General features: G+C 34.4%; 1 protein-coding gene across 8 annotated transcripts in view; it reads left to right on the top strand.

The window, feature by feature from the left end:
• Positions 1 to 19,935, top strand: part of LOC114344348 (sterol regulatory element-binding protein cleavage-activating protein) — an 860,805-nt gene that overhangs the window by 718,549 nt on the left and 122,321 nt on the right. For all 8 annotated transcript variants that reach the window (XM_050657867.1, XM_050657868.1, XM_050657873.1 and 5 more), the window contains 2 exons: positions 1,864 to 2,175; positions 18,709 to 19,147. In XM_050657867.1, coding sequence (XP_050513824.1) covers positions 1,864 to 2,175; positions 18,709 to 19,147 — 751 coding nt within the window. The remainder of the gene's footprint in view (positions 1 to 1,863; positions 2,176 to 18,708; positions 19,148 to 19,935) is intronic.

Here is a 19,935-nt window from a genome sequence, read left to right as displayed (position 1 = left end):
GTTCTTCTTCGTCTCGAGTTGATGAAATTCAGTCTACTTGCAATAGCCTCTTCGATAAAGGGTAGAGACCCAGAAACACTGTGTCAGAGGATGGCAAGAGACTCGAATTGAATCAAAACGAAAACGATTATTTTCTTTTTCTTTTGCCATAAAAAAGTTTTCAAGTTGTTAGGGCCCTAAACTCTAAACATTTTTTAAAGAATTATTAATGAGATTTGGGCACGTCATAGGTATAAGTATACCGAAATTTCTTTTGGGTCCGGCAGACTTTCCTCATCTTCACCACTTTTTTAGGCCACGAGCCGCCGCTGCATTCTTCATTTATTATGGTGCCGAGGTAGTTGTGCGTCACTCTTTCTACAGGGGTTTGGTTGATGTAGAGTTGACCTTCTGTTATCTTTTTCTTGCTAATAATCATAAGCTTTGTCTTCTTTACGTTTATATTGAGTCCATATTGTCGACTGTAAGGCCGATGTCAGATTATGCGTTTTGACCGGATGCGTTTCCGCCGCATCCGGTGAAAACGCATAGTGTGACAGATCGGTCCGGTTGCGTTGGAAACGGATGCGTTTTGAGTCATCGGTACGCATTTACAAACTGCACCAGACTAAACGCATAGTGTGACAGGTCGGTCCGGTTGCGTTGGAAACGGATGCGTTTTCACCGCATCCGGTCAAAACGCATAATGTGGCATCGGCCTAATACGTGATTTTGTTCATGAGGACTTGTTGGTCTTTTAGATTGTCCGCAAATACTATGGTGTCATCTGCATATTTGATGTTGTTTAGCCGGTACCCGTTTAATAGAATACCTTTTTCAGTTTCGTGCAAAGCTTCGATAAATAATCTTTCAGATTAGAGATTGAAAATTAGAGGGGACAAAGATAACACATCAGGCTTATCATACGGTATTCTTCGCATTTTTTTGGCTCCTGGTTTTTTGGAAGTGCAATAAACTCAGACTTCAGCCATTCTGTTGGTATTTCTCCAGAGTTGTATATGTGGTTGAATGTCTTTGTAATTATTTCTATTTATTCATTGTCCATTAGTTCTGCTTGTATATTATCGGGATCTGCTGCTTTGTCATCATTTAGCTGTTTTATTGAGCATTTAGCAAATGTAAATTCTATTTTAGTATGACAAATATTACTTATAAATCGTTTGCATTTCGTCTCATCTCTGCAACAATTTTTTATTGGTCTCCTTGCAGCGGGATTGGTCTTTCTATGCCATTTTTTTAATATTTGGTCTAAATACCCGTCCAAATTTCATTCTTTAAAATTATCATTATCTCCGAATATATTTAAGAAATATTGCTGATGCTGTATGTAATCTTATTCAGGAGTTTAAATATACATATAGAATAAATTATTTTGTGTTCGCGCAGATGAGTTATGGTAAGAAGAACAAAATTTATCGCATTTTTATCATCAAGTTAGATATAGATTAATTATTGTGACTGCCCTTATTGATTTGATTGAACTGATTTCCTGTCATCTCTATCGCTGTTTTATACCATTTTGGGCGACCTCATCTCCTAACTCTCGTTCATCGTGTTAGAAGCCTAGTGGACAACGTGGATATCGATGCGCGTTCGGTATCTGCCAGCGAGCTAAATGAATTGGAAAAGGCACAATGGTTACAAGTTGTAAATAGAAATGTCAAATAAAAATATTGTTATATTGTTAAGTATAGTTATGATTTTAATAATAATTTTTAGATAATTACAAATCTGTCTATTTTTGTAACTTACGTCCTGCTATGCTACTAAAAACTAAACACAGAACATTTTCGCGAACTAGTAAATTTTTGATTTTTACATCCCCTTTATGAATTTGATATATAATTTATTTTAACTTTTCAGATGAAACAGCGGGTCATTCGATTCCTCAGTCGGATCAACCATTTTACCCTACATCCCCTATGGAAATATTTTTAACAACAATTCTCTGTTTCATCAGCGTTGTAGTTTTGGCTTATGGTGTTTTTGTCCTGTACCGATGTATATGCTCGAGAAATTACGCAGAATGGCGAGCTTCTTGGTTTAATGACAAAGTTGAAGAACAACAAGAAAATCAAGTGTTACTGGAAGCTATGCCGATTGGATTAGAAGTGCATAGTCAAGAAATTGAATGTATCGCTACTGATGGTACTAATATTGTTAGCGCTTGCTTGGGTAAGTTTGACATTCAGAAATTGTTTAAACCTTTTCCTTAAGAAAATGAATTTCGGTGACTTGTGCTGACGTACATCAATGTACAGGGTGTAACAAAAATACAGGTCATAAATTAAATCACCTATTCTGGGACCAGTGATTTTTAACCTTTTTTGCTTCTTTGTATTTTTTCGATAAGGCACCTTTTATCGAGATGTGGCTTCTTTTTTAATACGGTTCAAAATATACCTAAAATGTAAATCATAAATCAATTTTCCTACTATTATCAAGTCTCCATAATCATACTTAGCCATATACAAGTATGTGGTGGATTTGACAAATATGCAAAATATCTCGATAAAAACTGACTTTTCGAAAAAGTACTAAGAGGCAAAAGTTTTTTTAAAACATTGTGTTTAACTAATGGTACTACAATAATGATTAAATTGGAACGTACACAAAAGTTTGGGGGGTTTAAAGGAACAAAACCCCCATAAAATTTTTATGGGGTGTCTAAATTTCACTATAATTTTTTCTTAAGATACTACTACCATAAGAATGCCACATGTTCATAAAAAAATCTCCAATAGTTTTCGATATATTGAAAAAAATCGATTTTAATTTTGTAACTTCAAAGGGCTCTAACTTTTTTTTGTGCACATTTGTACTAAGGTAAGTTAAGTTCAATCGAACTATTTTTGGCCCCAGAATATGTTATTAAATGTATGACCTGTATTTTTGTTACACCCTGTCTAATGTATACAAAAAAAAGATCATAAATTAAAAAAAAGATCATAAATTAAATCACACACTCTAGGACCAAAAATAGTTCGATTGGACCTAACTTACATTAGTACAAATGTGCTCATAAAAAAGTTACAGCCCTTTGAAGCTACAAAATTAAAATCGTTTTTTCCCATATATCGAAAACTATTAGAGATATTTTATTAAAAAATAGACATGTGTCATTCTTATGGCAGGGACATCTTAAAAATAACAGTGAAATATTCCATTATTATTATTATGCTACCATTAGTTGCCACTTAGTACTTATTGGATAAGTCTGTTTTTATCGAGATATTTTGAATATTTCTTAAATCCACCACATATTTGTAAATGGTTGGGTAAGATTATAGAAACCTGGTAATACTATTATGGAAATAATATTTTATAATCTTACTTAATCATTTACAAAAATCCATAAGGAAAAATTTCCTGTAGCTGGCTGTATACCATTAATTACAAAAATTGAAGAAAAAGATCTTCTGTGTAAGAGGTATATTTATTTAAAAACCCCAATAAAGGACCACATTAAAAAGCAGAACGTTTTCGCTCTAAAGAGAGCATCATCAGTGTTCTAAGCAAGCTCTACATGCTAAGCCACCAAAAATACATGGGTTAAAACCCTTAAAATGCCGACTAAAAGCCTTACATTGGCGTGTTATATATTAAGCCCTGGCGATCAGGGACGTATTTAGGGGTTGGCGAAAGAGGCGCCCGTCAAGGGCGCAAGAATGAGGGAGCGCAAAATTAGCGGAAGAAAAACTTTTAGGAAATCCAAGATTTTAATTTTATAAACTAAGCATTTTTCATACTTTCGATGAAAAAATATGATGCCGTATTCTAGCAAAATTAAAAAGATAAGAGAATACATAAATACCGGTACGGTGTCAGTAACATTATAAAAATAATTGTAATATATAACGGATTTTAAGTTTTGTTAACTGGATGGTTTGCAGCGTTGCAAGCTAATCCTAATACGGCAGCGTAATAGAGGTGGCACAAGAAGCGCAGTGCGTCGAGCGGCAGAAGATAGAACTGATCATGCTCTCAGTGCGCGAGCAACGAAACGGAGCTGCACACAACGTCAAGTCCAGTTCAGGCGTTTATCTGCCTGCTCTATTTGTGGTCTGAAATATTAATATCAATTGATTGTACAAACAAGTCATTACAAGCTAAAGACACGTCTCTTGATATTGCATCAAAACTGTTGAATGGCCTGTCCAAGAAGATTAAGAAACGGCGTGATGATGGTGTGGATGATATAATTTCCAAAGCTGTATCAACATGTGATGAAATTTGCATTGAGAGTTCATTTCCAAATAAACGAACTAAAAGAGTTAAAGCCTTATCATCAGAAATGACCATGGATGAGAGCTGCCTCATACCTCAAAGACAAGAATTCCAACGAGAATGTTTTTTGGTTTATGACAAATTAATAACCGAAATGAGTAAACGATCAGAGGCCTACACAAAAGTTTCAAATGATTTTGGATCTTTATCAGGGTCATCACTGCAAAAAACAACAGACTCTGATTTGGAAAACTGTGCAAAAGATTCTGGCCTCAAATACAGCAGAGACGTGGACGCTGTTGAAATAGTAAGAGAAATTAGTAGTTTCAAATACCATATATGAACGAGCTATTTGAACAGTTGGGCTCGGCATCCCACTTAGAAATTTTGTAGGCAGTTCATAAGTACCAGCTAAGAGATGCTTATCCAAATATTGAAATTGCTTACAGAATTTACCTTACAATGCCTGTTAGCGTTGCATCCTGTGAAAGGACATTTAGTAAACTTAAACTTATTAAGAACTATTTGCGGTCGAGAACTGGCCAAACACGCATGAGCAATCTGGCAATCTTATCAATTGAATACGAAACAGCTTCAAAACTTAACTTTGACGATATCATAAATGAATTCGCATCTATTAAAGCACGCAAGGTGAAATTTTAACAATAATAAAAGATACCAGGTTAATTCAACAAAATTAAATTGACTAAAAATTTAAATTTTAAATCAAAACTTCGTGAACTGTTGTAGGCTATTATTTATATTATTATTATATATCAATATGTTTTCGCTTAAAGTAATGTAACATAAGTGCATAGTTATGATAATTTATGTAAGTAAGTACATTTTGTCATGAATGTAACATATTCACAAATTGTGAATCACAATTTACATGTAAAGTAGTAGTGAGTAAAATAATTTTATAATTAAGTAAAATAAATTTAAAAATTGTTACATTACAGTACTGCATAGTGAATGTGAGTTGTGGTTGCAATTAATGGGAGTTTCGTTTTTTGTGGGAAGAGGGGTGGGGGCGGGAGCATTGAATTTCGCCAAGAGCCAGGAATGGCAAGATACGTCCCTGCTGGCGATGAGAGAAATTTAAAAAGATAGATATACCTCAAAGCATCATATGACTATACCACGAGCATGTGGGTGGTTGATCAGTTGGCTTTCACCTTTCTCTTTGTGAAGACAGAGAAATCAACTCAACCACCCACATGCTCGTGGTATAGTCATATGATGCTTTGAGGTATATCTATCTTTTTAAATTTCACCCATCGCCAGGGTTTAATATACAGTGCGTAAATCGTTCAGCTGGACATAGGAAACATACATTGTATATATTTAGATACATAAATACATACATTGTATTATATTAAGATAATTGTGGCAACTTCGCTCTCTCAATGACAATGTAGTTGTTAGCATTAAGGAGCATTAATCTCAAAATTGACAATTAATTTCGGGTGACACAAACAAACGTCAAAACGTGACATTGTAGTAGAACTATTTTTGACCTAATGGGAAAACTGTCTGTTTAATTTGGAAATTAATTTTTAAATAAAAGATATTTTAAAAATGTAAGTAAAATTATTAATTCATCAGTCATAATCTTTGTTTTTGATTTATTTATGGACTGCCTTGCATTCAAAATCACTCATTCTATTCGTTCTAACAGCTCTATTGCACCAGAAACTCGTACTCGAACAGAAGTTTCAACTAACACAGGTTAGCGCAGTTGCCACAATGATCTCAATGTATATTACCTACGTCCAGCAGAACGATTTACGTACTGTATAACACGCCAATGTAAGCCTTTTAGTCGGCATTTTAAGGGTTTTAACTCATGTATTTTTGGTGGCTTAGCATGTAGAGCTTGCTTAGAACACTGATGATGGTCTCTTTAGAGCGAAAACGTTCTGTTTTTAATGTGGCCCTTTATTGGGGTTTTTAAATAAATATACCTCTTACACAAAAGATCTTTTTCTTCAATTTTTATTTACAAAAATATGTCGCGGATTTTACAAATGTTCAAAATATCTCGATAAAACTGGCTTATCGAAAAAGTACTAAGAAACAAGAAAGTTTTAAAAACATTGTGTTTAACTAATTGTACCACAATAATAATTTAGTTGGAACGTACAGAAATATTTGGGGGGTTTAAGGGAACAAAACTCCCTAAAATTTTTATGGGATGCACAAATTTCACTGATATTTTTTAAGATGTTCCTGCCATAAGAATATGTTTCCTTTTTCAATAAAAAATCTCTAATCGATATATCTGAAAAAAACTATTTTCATTTTGTAGCTTCAAAGATCTGTAACTTTTTAATGTGCACGTTTTTACTATGGTAAGTTAGGTTCAATCGAACTATTTTTTTTGTTCCCTAATAAAGGACAGACGAGTTGGTTGGGTAGCAGCTGAAGCACCCACATCCCCGCATATACCGTATTCTTTTTACCCTTGCAAAATTAATACTGCCTTGTGGACAATTATCCAGATCTCTCTATCGCCCCTTTCTATTCTCTCAAGGAGCATCCTCTCATACAGTTTGCTTCTGCTCGAAAGAAGGCAAACAGGTCGATACTTTCCGGCACCTTTCGGTAGGAGTAAGGGTCTAGAGATTTTTCAAGGGTCGGGAAACGCCTGTGCCTCAAGCAAGGCATTAAATGACCCAAAAGCCACGCAGGCTCCAATCGTTTGAAATTTGACCGCCTGCGCCTCCGGCGGTATTCCGTCTAGACCGGAACTTAAGAGACTCTGCCGCCGAAGCCAGTTCCTCCGGAGAGAAGGGTACAGCTCGCTCCGCATGCATGACACTCCGCACGCCATGCCAAGTTCCGGGCGGGAATAACTGTCTGACAACCTTGGAACCTTGAGCTTCTCGTCCAGCGGCATGTCGTACGGACATGCCGCTTCATTACGATTTTATATCCGTCCCACTAGAGGTGCTCATCCAACTTGCTACACAGATCCTTCCAGTGCCTTTTCCTCTGGACTCGGATCGTCCTATTCAGATTATTCTTTCGAGCTTTATACTCTCTCTTTCTTTCTCGCTACTTCTTCCTGTCTTCTACTCTTCGCACTTGTCATTTGTCGGCGTAGGGTCATGCACTCTCTCCTGAGTATCTCAATTTATCATTCCATCAGTAAGGCATCCTGCTGACATGCACATTGCTGGTCCTACTGTCACTCAAGGCGACTTTCATTACTCGTTCGAGACCTTCCACCATGGGCGGTTGGTCCCTGGCGCTTTGCACCTCGGGGGCTTAGGGATCACAAACGTAACTACATTTTGTTTTATTTTCTTTATTTTCGTGTACAGACATATCGGGGGTTGAACGTTATACGTAGATATGCATTTGCAAATCAGAACTAAAGCAGGTGGACATACGTTCATGTGAACCAAATGGCTCCTCTACATAATCGGCGATTACAGACGATCAAGCGCGGGCACGATTGTGTAGAGGGCATACTCGGCTATAGTTGCCCATGATTGTCTATGAGCGCCCATGACTGTAGACGATCCGTGATTTTGCGGTTCTTTTGGAGACGCTTCAAAGGGAATCGTCGAGTAATAAATAATAAGTTAATGAGTAATAACATTCTACCGCATACTTTTAAGCGATACGGACGTGTCTAGTAATCGTATTTGGTTTAATAGCTTGTTAATTAGTTCTAGTTTTTTATTTGTGTTTTGGTGATCATTTAAAAATAAATACATAAATTGTGTGTTTTTAAATAAATAGACCCCGTAATGGGGGATAAAAATCTAAAGACGTCCTCTTTGACGAAGGAAATTGATATGGACGTGTCTAGTGGAAATAGTGTATTGGAAACTAGTGGTAAAACAACCCAGGAAAAAGATGATTTGCAGTCCAAGGAAAAGGAGATAAAGCATTTTAATTTGCAGTCAGATAAGTACAATTTGAATAATATCTGGGTATTTATTGAAAGAATTGGTGATTTAAGTAATTTATCAAGATTTCACCCCATGGTTTTAGGGGAGTTACTATTTAAAAAGTTAAAATTTACTCACATACAGCAAATACGCAGTATTGAGAAGAACAGGATAAAAGTCTTATTAAATTCTCGTTTAGATGCTAACAACGTAGTAAATAATAAGTCTCTAAAAGAACATAATTTACTAGCTTATATACCAAATCCCTTGTTAGAAGTGAAAGGGTTGGTAAGAGACGTGGATACGACGTTTGATGTTAATTATCTTTTAGAGAATATTGAATGTACGTCAAAAGTTTTAAATATATATAGAACAAAACGTAGGATTCAAAAAGAAAGTATAATAGAATATGTAGATAAGAAAACTGTAGTCATTACTTTTGAGGGAAATATTCTACCCAGTTTCGTTGCTTTCAATCGTGTTTATTTTCCTGTTGAGCATTTTGTTGGTAGGGTTGTACAATGTTACCGGTGCCTGAAATTTGGACACGTTTCTTCTTCTTCTTTCTCATAATCCTTAGTGGGTTGTCGGGTTCCGCCTTTTATCCACTTCTTCCAATTGCTTCTATTGGTGGCCAGGTTCTTCATATCCCTCATACTGATGTGTCTCCTTTCACCTATATCTTGGATCTGGTCCATCCATGTCTTCCTCGGCCTTCCCTTTTTTCTTTTGTTTCCCATTTTGGCTTCATGTACCTTCTTTGTAAGTCTATTTTGCTCCATTCGTTGTATGTGTCCAAACCAGCTTAATTGTTTGTTTTCGATCTTCCTAATTATCGGTTCTTGTTCCAGCTCTCTTCTTATATCTTCATTTCTGAATCTGTCAAACTTCGTAACTCCGGCTATTCTTCTCATGTATTTCATCTCGGTCGCGTTTATCATTGATTCATGTTTCTTTTGGACAATCCATGTTTCCGCCCCATATGTCATTATCGGATTTACTATGCTGTTATATACTCTGAGTTTAGTTTTGTTGCTTATTTCTGACTTTCCAAAAATTGTATTATTTAAAGAGTAGTACACGCTAGTTGCCTTCTTCAGTTTATTACTTATTGCAAGTCCGTTTTCCCATCATCTGTTATTATATTTCCCAAATATTCAAAAGTAGATACATGTTCTATTACTTTTTCCTTTACTATTATATTAGTATTCCTTTCTCTTTTCTCATCTTCATTTATTATCATAAGTTTTGTTTTGTTGAGGTTCATTTCCATTTTTAATTTAAGAATCTCTTTTTGCCAAATATCTATTAGTTTCTGCATTTTCTCTACTGTGTCTGTGATTAAAACTATATCATCAGCGTATAGAAGGGAGTTGATCTTTATTGCATTTAAGTTTTTATATCCTACTATATATTGAAGGTTTCTTGTTTGATCTTTGGTATTTTTGATTAAAGTATCCATGACTATTATAAACAAGAGAGGGCTTAGTCCATCTCCTTGTTTAATTCCCTTATCCCATTTAAAAGTGCCTGATCTTTCTCCATTTATTTGTACTTGGCCTTCTACTTACATATATATAAATTTTATGACTTTTATCATTTTTTTTGGTATATTATAGCTCTCCAATATTTTCCACAATATTTCTCTGTTTATTGTATCAAATGCCGCCTTCAGATCGACGAACATGAGAAATAGTTCATTCCCTTTAAGGCATTGTCTCTCTATTATATTTCTTATGATGTAGACGTTATCGTTTGTTTGACGGTTTGATCTGAATGCAGCCTGTTCGTCTTCCAATTTTTTCTCTATCACTGATCTTAGACGCTTCTCTATAATTCTCGTGTATACCTTGAAGGCGACCGATGACAAGCATATTGCTCTATAATTCTCGCATTCATTATGTTGTCCTTTTTTGTATATTGGTAGAACTATGTTCTTCTTCCAGTCATCTGGGATTTTCTCTGTACTCCATGCTTCCTTGCATATCTGTAATAGCCAGTCCTCTCCTTTTTCACCCATCCATTTTATCATTTCTGGATCTATTTGGTCCTCTCCTGCCGCTTTTCCAAGTTTAATATTGTTTATAGCTTCTTCCAGTTCTTAAGGCACGTTTCTTAGGGCACGTTTCTAAGCAGTGTAAAAGTTCACAGGAATCCTGTATACAGTGTGGTGAAATAAAAAATCCAGATCTTAAATGTGAGAAAAGTATGTTTTGCATTCACTGTAAAAATAGTAACCATGTAACAATATCTAAAAACTGCCCTTTTTATGAAAAGCAGAAGAAAAACAAGACCAGTATGATAGAGCAAAAAACCACCTTTTTAGAAGCAAAATTATATTGCGAAAATTCATTCTCCGGCCAAATCAGTCACAATCCTTTTTCTGTTCTTTCAAGTTATGATAAAGAATTTCCCACACTCCCTGTAAATAAGAATAATGTTTCTTTAAATCGGCCTAATATAAGTATGAAACAAACCCAATTTTCAACACACCGTCAAACTAATTCTAGTAGTGAATACCTTCCTACAGCAAAGAAAAGAAAAGCCAATACCCCTCCTATGCAATCACCAGCACATCAACCACATTTTCCATTCACATTTGGACCCTCACAACCCTTACCTCCTAACCCATACAAACCAAACTATGGAAAAACTGACAACAAAAATGAATTAGCTAAATGTGTGTCATCTTTTATAATCAAACTTTTAAGTAACATTCGTACATTGGAAGACATAAAAACAATAGACGATAAAACAATAATTTCAGGTTTAGAACAAGTATTGTATAAAATAGATAATAGTAAATTTTAATGTCTATTAAAAATACTTTTAAAATAAGTCAATGGAATGCTAGATCTGCGGTTGCCAATAAAGGTAGCTTAATGAATTATTTAAACAAAGAAAAAATAGACGTTCTCCTCTTAAGTGAAACATGGTTTAAAAGAAATTTGCAGTATCGATTTAATGGTTACAATCTTATCAGAAATGATCGCGAAGATGGTTTTGGCGGTGTGGGAATATTAATTCATAATTCAATTTCTTTTAGTGAATTAAACTTAAATTGTAATTTTAATAAGGATATTCAAGTTTGTGGTACAAAGATTAAATATGAAAAAAGTGAATTAAGCATATTGTCTATATACAGATCACCTAAAAGTAAGAGCACAGTAGATGATTGGACAACTGTTTTCGCGGAAGTCAGTAAACCAGCAATTATAGGTGGATACTTCAACGCTAATCATGCAATCTGGGGATCGACTTTTAATGACGCAGTTGGAAAACAACTTATAACAGTTGCAGATGACTTGGATTATATAGTAATAAATAATGGTCAACCAACTATTTTTACCCGACCTGACCAAAATACTTCAGCCATTGATATAACTTTTGTTTCGCCTGAACTAACTAGTAAAATAAACTGGTCCGTATATCCTGACACTTTAGGTTCAAACCATTTTAGCATCAACATGGAAATAAATTGCCAGAATAAAAATGAAGAGATTAATCCTGCAAGCAAGTGGAACGTAAAAAAGGCCAATTGGTATTTATATACATCTTCTGTAGAACAATTTTTTGATAAGCAATACCAAATGGAAAATATATCAGAAAAATACAATTTCTTAATAGGTGGGATCAACCAGGCAGCAGAAATTTCAATTCCACGGTATAAACCTTTTAAAAACAAAATTCGAACCCCTCCCCCCTAGTGGAATAAAGATTGTGACAAAATCATCAGTGAGAGACAAGAATCACTTTCAAATTATAAACACAATTCGAATTTTGAGAACTATTTGAAATGCCAAGAGACCATAGCAAACAGTAAGAAAAAACTGAAAACAATCGCCAAACAAAGTTGGAAAAATTTTGTCTCCACCCTAAACAAAAATACTCCATCATCATACTTATGGAATCAAGCCAGGAAAATAAACAGAAAACCAATATCAAATACAAAATGCTTTGACATTACATTACAGGAAGAATTTTTTGACCAGATAGCACCACCATCTGTTAAACCACGAGAAATTATAATACATACTACAAAAAATAATGAAAAGGAATTTTTACTAGAACCATTTAAAAATGCTGAGTTAGAATATGCACTCAAAAACAGATGCAACACAAGCCCAGGATTAGACAATATTAAATATCCTATGATTCAATTTCTTCCTAAAATTGCTAAACTCTTTTTATTAGATATGTTTAACGACATAATTATCAATAATTCAGTTATTCATGAATTTAAAGAAGTAATTATTATTCCTATTCTCAAACCAGGTAAAAATTTCAACTTAGCAGATTCGTACAGACCCATTTCCCTTATGTCTTGTTTACTAAAAACATTAGAACGAATGATCAAACATAGACTAGAATGGTGGTTAGATAGGAATAACTTACTTCCAGAATTTCAATTTGGATACAAAAAAGGATGTGGTTCTATAGACGCTATTGCTACATTAGTAACAGACATTCAGGATACATTTACCAATAATACATATCTACCTACAATATGTTTAGATATAGAAGGTGCATATAATAGTGTTTGTCTTGACATCCTAATGAAAAGAATGATTAGAAATTTTCACATACCAGCTGCATTAGCGAAAACCATACTCAACTTTTACACTTGCAGAAAAATTTATCTGAGATCTAATAATAATAAACTAATAGGTCCCCGATATAATAACCTAGGACTTCCACAGGGGTCAGTTTTAAGCCCTCTATTATTTAATCTATATACAGCTGACTTGCACAATATTTCAATGGTAAATAACAGCTTTAATATAATACAATATGCTGATGATTTTCTGATATACTCATCTTCCAAGTCATACGAAAAGTGCATACAAATTTTAGGAAAAATGAACGACTCCTCTAATAGCTGGTTCAAAGAAAATAGATTTGAAATAGCACCGAGCAAATCCAGTATATGTATTTTCACTAGACATAATCTCCCAAAAATAGACAAAATAACAGTAAGGAGCCGTGAGTATAATTTCTGTGTCTCAATTAAATATTTAGGGATGATTCGTGACCGTAAATTAACTTGGAAGCTACACATCGAATTCATGTTAAACAGATGCAACAAGGGATTAAATTTCGTTAAAGCAATTTCTAAAACTTGGTGGGGAGCCGATGTAGAAACGGCATTGCTTTTTTATCGATCGTACATAAGATCAATCATCGATTATGGATGTGTTTTGTATGGTTCAGCAGCTACGTATATCTTGGGAAAAATAGACGTGTTTCAAAATACAATATTACGTATTTGCCTGGGTACTATGAAGTCAACTCCAACCAATTCGTTATATGTTGAAGCTCTTGAATTTCCATTGAGATATAGAAGAGAATATCTTAGTCAAAAATTTCTGATTAATATTTGTCATAGAAACCCCTCTCTCTACTCCAATATTAGCAAACTTAATAATGCAGATTTAATAAATAAATATTGGATCCACAAGAACTCTCCTCCACTTTGTGAGGCTTTTAGAAATCTCTCATATTGCGATTACACCAACTCACATACATATAATAGCTCAAACTTTAAAGACTTTGATGCTTTTTTGCAAACTATTACGGTAATTAAACCAAGATACCATGTAAATACTGCAATCAGCTTCAATATTTAGATATATTAGCTAAGAAAGCCATTGATTCTAGTGTGGAAACAGATTATAAGCTCTGCATTCCAGATGTATTTATAAAAATCCAGAATGATCTAAACAAGCAATGGAAACAAGAATATTATGAATATAGTCAACACTCCCACTCACAATATGCACTGATACAACCCACAATCCCGAGTGAATTTTGGTTTAAAAATTACTCTGTCCCACGTAGATACATTACATCTATTATCAGAATGAGATCTGGACACGCGTGTTATCTAGCCCATCTGGCAAAACTTAGAATTTTAAGTTCCAATTTATGCGAAGATTGTCAAAAAGAAGCAGATTTAAACCATATTTTCTTTGAATGTACAAAATATATACAATAAACTGATGACAATAAAAAATTTAATCAAACATAAAATCCTTCCTCCCTATAACATTTGTTACCTTTTGTCATTAAATAATAAAACCGTATATGACTATTTTTTATTTCAAAAAGTAACCTTAAAATGGGTGATACACACGCGAGTAAGTACGCGAACTTATGGCTCGCGACCTTTTTCGCGCGTGTATCACCGCAAGTACGCGTACTTTAAGTCCGCCGAGTAAGTACGCCGTCGATCCAACAAGTTTGAAATCTTACTCGTAACCCGTACGTGTATCACTCCCACGAGCCGCGAGCCTCGAGCCATCATGTTATTGCGTTTAAAGTTACACTTATATTTTCACTAATTAAGCAAATTGCCTAGAAATAATTCAATCGTACCACACTTATAAAAAATCAAATTATTCTTCTATTTAACAAAACCTGATCAAAATAATCAAACTCTACTAAAAAACATAAGATTTCAGCAAAATTAGGTACACAAAAAATAAAAAATTTAACCACGAGGACAGTTTCTAAATTTTTTGCAACCGACGGCGACCGCGATCTTTAAAACCGCGTACTTTATGTCTGCCGTGTATCACCGACGGCGAGCCGAGTAAGTCCGCGATCTTTAAACCCGCGTACTTAAAGTTTGCGTGTGTATCACGCGCTTAACTTGTGAGCACAGTTAAACTAGTAACCTTTGTTTTACCCCATTTGTTTAAAACCTTCTTTCCCTGACCCAGTCTAGTTTGTGTATTAATTTAATGTCTTGATGGGTCCCTAGACGAGAAGCGAGTAACCATGTGTATTCCTTACTGATAATCAAATAGGTATTGTGATAATTACTTTCTTTTCTTTGCTTTAGGAAGAACTTAAAAAGTCGTGACTGGCTGAATGGCAAAATCCTGTGCCAAAAAAAAACAAAAAAAAAATGAGTAATAAGTAATAGTTGCGTTGACATGCCCACGCGATCGCCGATCATTCATTTCCCGTCGGCAAATATTGTGCTTAGGTTAAAAAAGGTGTAATTTTTTATACTAAAAAGTTGATGCAATCTTAACTATTCCCTGTTTTCTGAAAGTAGTTTCTCGTTTTGCTACTAATAGAGATATTTTTCGTAACAAATATTTAATTGAAATCGCTCGGTGACATACGTATAAAGTTTTCGAATTCTCCAGAAGGTTTAATCAATAATTCAGCAAGCAGTTTCTCCATAATTTTTTTGGAAAAAAGTATATCTAAGTGCACAGCGATGAGTGAAAAATATGTTTATCGAATTGCGAAGTTTGATGTATCTAAACTCATTTGATTTTATCTCGAACAAGCCTGTCTTAAAGGTAGTTGTCAAAGACCACTCTTCTTTTCCTCCATTTTTTTACAACTTTTCAACAACCCGAGTCGTTAATGGTTAAGGACCTGAGGAGGCAATTTGGTCGTTCATCTGCAGAACTCTTTCGTACTGCAGTTGCCAAAACTGCAATTGCCATTGGAATCGCCAACATTTGGAAATATACGGCGTAATAAGAACAAAAATTAGAAATATTCAAATATTGTAGACCCGATCTTATCTAATGAAACTGGTTTCCAACTAGCAGACAACCAATGCCTAAATCTGGACATATACTGGAAGATATGTCTATCAATGTCTCATTAGGGAACATTTCGAATATTTAATACACTAAACAAATCAGAAATACTACAGGAGAAAAGTTTCCATATATGACGACTGAAAAGATTTCACTTTAGAGTTATTAAATTACTATCATTAAGTATTACATTAAGTACTAAGTATTAGTACGACTATTAGTAGACTATAGCAGGGGTCACCAATTAGCGGTCCGCGGTCCGCATCCGGCCCGTAGGTTAGTTTTGTGCGGACCGCGATTAAATTCAGAATATTATAGTGTTTTGCTATTTTGAAAATGTTTGGCTATGAAATTGTGTACTATGTTTGGCTCATAAATGCAAAGCCGCTTTTTCAAGAATGAACTTTATTAAAAATCGATACAGATCTCAGCTAACAGACGAATATCTCAACTCCCGAATGAGAATCAGTTGCACTAAACTCGTTCCAAACTTCCAAACGGACAGGTTGTACATTTTTTACACAGGAAACAATTTTTTTAAACAAATTCAAGATTACCTTTTTGCCCCGAAAAATGTATTTTTAGCTTTTTAGTTGATTTTAAACACAGAAGATTTCTTATCATTTTCCTCAAAAGTTGATAGTTTTTGACTTATAAGCGATTTAAAATCTGAAAAATGCCAAAATATGCATACGCATTTTCAAGACTGAAAACTCATGTGTAAATTATTATTGTTCAGGTTGACAAGTGCCTAAATTGAAGCTTATACATTAAATTTCAAGATTCTAACGCGTAATCGGGTCTTATTCCAATATAGACCGTTGTTTTTTCAATTATTGTTAATTGTCGCACTTTTTGATGAGTCTTGTAGCATTTATACATATTATACGTACTTATGCGAAAAATTCCCAACAAGCATTTGACATTTATTAAAATTTTATAATATATTAAATATTATCATAGTTTTTTTATCAATTAATTATTGCCAATGTGCTAATTAAATACGCCAATCATAAAGTGCGATACGCACCATATATGCGACACGCCACACGCCGTCGCGGCAGCTTAAGGGTCGAGTGGACGCCCATAATTAACAATTAGAAATAACTGTAATTAGTAAATAATTTACACATGAGTTTTCAAGCGTCAAAATTACTTATTTTCATTTTCGCATTTTTCAGATTTTAAATAGCTTAAAATTATAAATTTATCAACTTTTGAGAAAAGTGACACAAGATCTTTTTTGTTTAAGTTGATGCAAAAATGCTAAAAACATATTTTCCGGGGGCAAAAAAGTGATGTTTAGAATTTGTTAAAAAAAATTGTTGTCAAACAATTTCTGCCCAAAAATTTTGCCCGGCCCCCTTCTGATTTATTTATAGGGGGTATTTTTTAATAAGAATCCGCAAAGGAACTGAATCATAACAACCAGAGACAGGTAGCATTAAATCCGGACCCCGGAAGTGTCATAGGTTTTCGAAACGGACCCTCATGGAACATAATTGGTGACCCCTGGACTATAGTACCTCAATGCTGCCGTCCTTAGGAAAAACGCCGTATCTGCAGAGAGATCACATTTGAGTAAAATCGGTTTTTGTTTAAATGTCTAGCAGTTGAAAACTATTTAGAATTTTTTTTTGTTTTCTGCTTTGTATACATAATAAATATTATAGAATTCATATTTATACATAAGATTGGCAAAATATATATTATTTACTCTAAAAACTCATGTTACTGCGTTCTTTCTAAGTATACTACATAAATTAACTTCTTCCTCCTTAGGAAGAATGCAATACTGCGTTTGCGCTAAGCATTTTCTTATTTTATAATACAGTAGACTCGTTCTATAACGAACACGGTTATTACGAGGTTTCGCTTATAACGAGGTACACTAGATGTCCCATGAAATTCCTATTGAACTGAACACCTCTATAACGAGGCATATTTGGATATACCGAGGAAAAATGAAATCGTAAAATATGTATCTGTATTATTCTTTATCTATTTTTAGCACTGTAATGGCTATGGTGGCTCCCGCCTTCTGAGCCACCCTGGATACTGAGGGGTGGTTACCCCGACTATGAGGGTTGATGTAGTAAATATAGTTCGTTGTTAAGACATTTATTTACACGTTAAATATATCACAGAAAATAACTGGTGGTATATTATTTACTTGAAATCGATGTTACCCCGTCGAATCTCAACTGCTAATTGATTTATCTGTTCTCGTAAAAATATAATTAAAGTCGGTTATTGTTTATTTACTGTTTTTAAACTAGACTGTTAATAAACACCCACTGAATATTATTGCAACTCGACCTTGTATCAAATACTAGCATGCAAAACTAGGTTACTCGTATTTATTAAACAAACATTACCACGGGCATTTAATTATTAAAAGGTTTATTTGTAATATGATGTTTATTGAGATGCTGTGTATCCCAATTCATGGCTATAAGTAAATACCCCAACTAGTAGGTATCTGTATACATAAATTCCCAACATCTGTGCGGTTATCGAGGGTAGTGCTTTAATAAAAATCCACCGCCTACCTATAATAAACTTCTTCCTGTTCTGTTTATATATTGGCCGATACTGAATATTGTAAAAAAAATTTATAATTTATGATGGCGAAGCCTTATTGTCGAGGAAACAATATTTAGCATCTTATATTGCTCCGAATGGCATCACAATAGAAAGTTAATATTTTAGACAACTATATCGTATATATAGCACAACTATATATAGCACAATATTATTATTGTCTGATATAACGAGATCCGCGTATAACGAGGTAATTAGTCTGCCATTTCAGTTCTCGTTATAGAGGGAGTCTACTGTATAATAAATACAATATAACGATGAAAAAGAAGAATAAAAAACATTTTTTTTAAAGTGTGTCATGAAAATGGACAAAAAAAGTGCTGGAAATCTAATTTTTTCAGATTTTTGCAGATACGGCGTTTTCGCTAAGCACGACAGAATGATACAATTTTTGCTTTATTTTTTAGGAGGACAAATCAAAGTTTTCGACAACAACACGACAGAAGTAATAAGTCAGATCGATAGAAAATCACTTTTCACTGACGCTAGGTCATCAGATCTGGCTTCTGAACTAGATGAAACTCTCTCAGACTACGAATCCGGTTCGCCTCCCTCACGAGAAGATTCCTTTCCCAAACTCCTCAATCGTATAAATACGGATTTCTCTAATACTACTGATGACCATTGGGATCCAACAGAGTATACTGATTCCAAGTACAATTTTAATAAATCGTATCGACATTTCTATTATAACCATAATTTCGGTACAAGGTTAAGAAATAGATATGAATCTTTGAAAGGGGAAACCGCTAAAAGACACAGCATGGAAAACATTGCGAAACGTAGAAGTTTAAATAATGGTGACGACGGGGAAGTTAGAACTAAAAGTAATGTAACATATAGTAGGTAAGTTGTAACGTGTAATTTTATTTCACCCTGTACATACATTTTAATTCCTATAAATATTTTCCCACGAGAAAACTTTAGGCCACTTCTTCTTCTTGTGCCACTCTTATCGGAGATTGAAATCATCAAGGCTATCCTGACCTTGTTTACATCTGACCCAAAGAGTTCATTAGTGGTGCAGCCAAACCACTCTTCCAAATTCCGCACCAATGACATTCTTCTACGACCTGGATTCCGTTTTCCTTATATTTTTCCTTGCATTATTTTTTGAAGAGTAATGCGTATTTATATCCTCTAATCAGGTGACCCAAATATTCGAGTGTTTTTCGTTTTATCGTTAACAAAATTTCTGAGTCTTTTCATATCCTTTGTATTACTTCAAAGTTTGTGACTCTTTCAACCCAACTTATCTTCAGCATTCGACGGTAGCACCACATCTCAAAACTTTCAATATTTTCTATGTTGATCTCTTTGAGAGTCCAGGCTTCTACACCGTATAATAGCCTCTTAGCATTCTTAATCGTAAAGGGATGCTTATATCTCTTTTGCAGAAGGATTTTCTCATCTTTATGAAGGTGGCCCTGGCAATTTCGATACGTCTTTTTATCTCATTGTTTTATTTCATTTTAGGTCGCTAATACCTTCCTAATAAAACAACCATTAGATATGATTTAACTCTAATTCATTATCATCAATGGTGCTACAGCTCTATGAAAGAGCCTCGACCTTCCCAAGTCTATTACGCCAGTCACTCCTATTCACTGACAACCGTTGCCCAGTTTGCTGCG

Source organism: Diabrotica virgifera, chromosome 8 (assembly GCF_917563875.1).
Source record: "Diabrotica virgifera virgifera chromosome 8, PGI_DIABVI_V3a".
Classification (NCBI taxonomy): Eukaryota; Metazoa; Arthropoda; class Insecta; order Coleoptera; family Chrysomelidae; genus Diabrotica; species Diabrotica virgifera.
The sequence above is the reverse complement of the archived record's forward strand: the minus strand, read 5'-3'. Positions and strand labels throughout refer to the sequence as shown.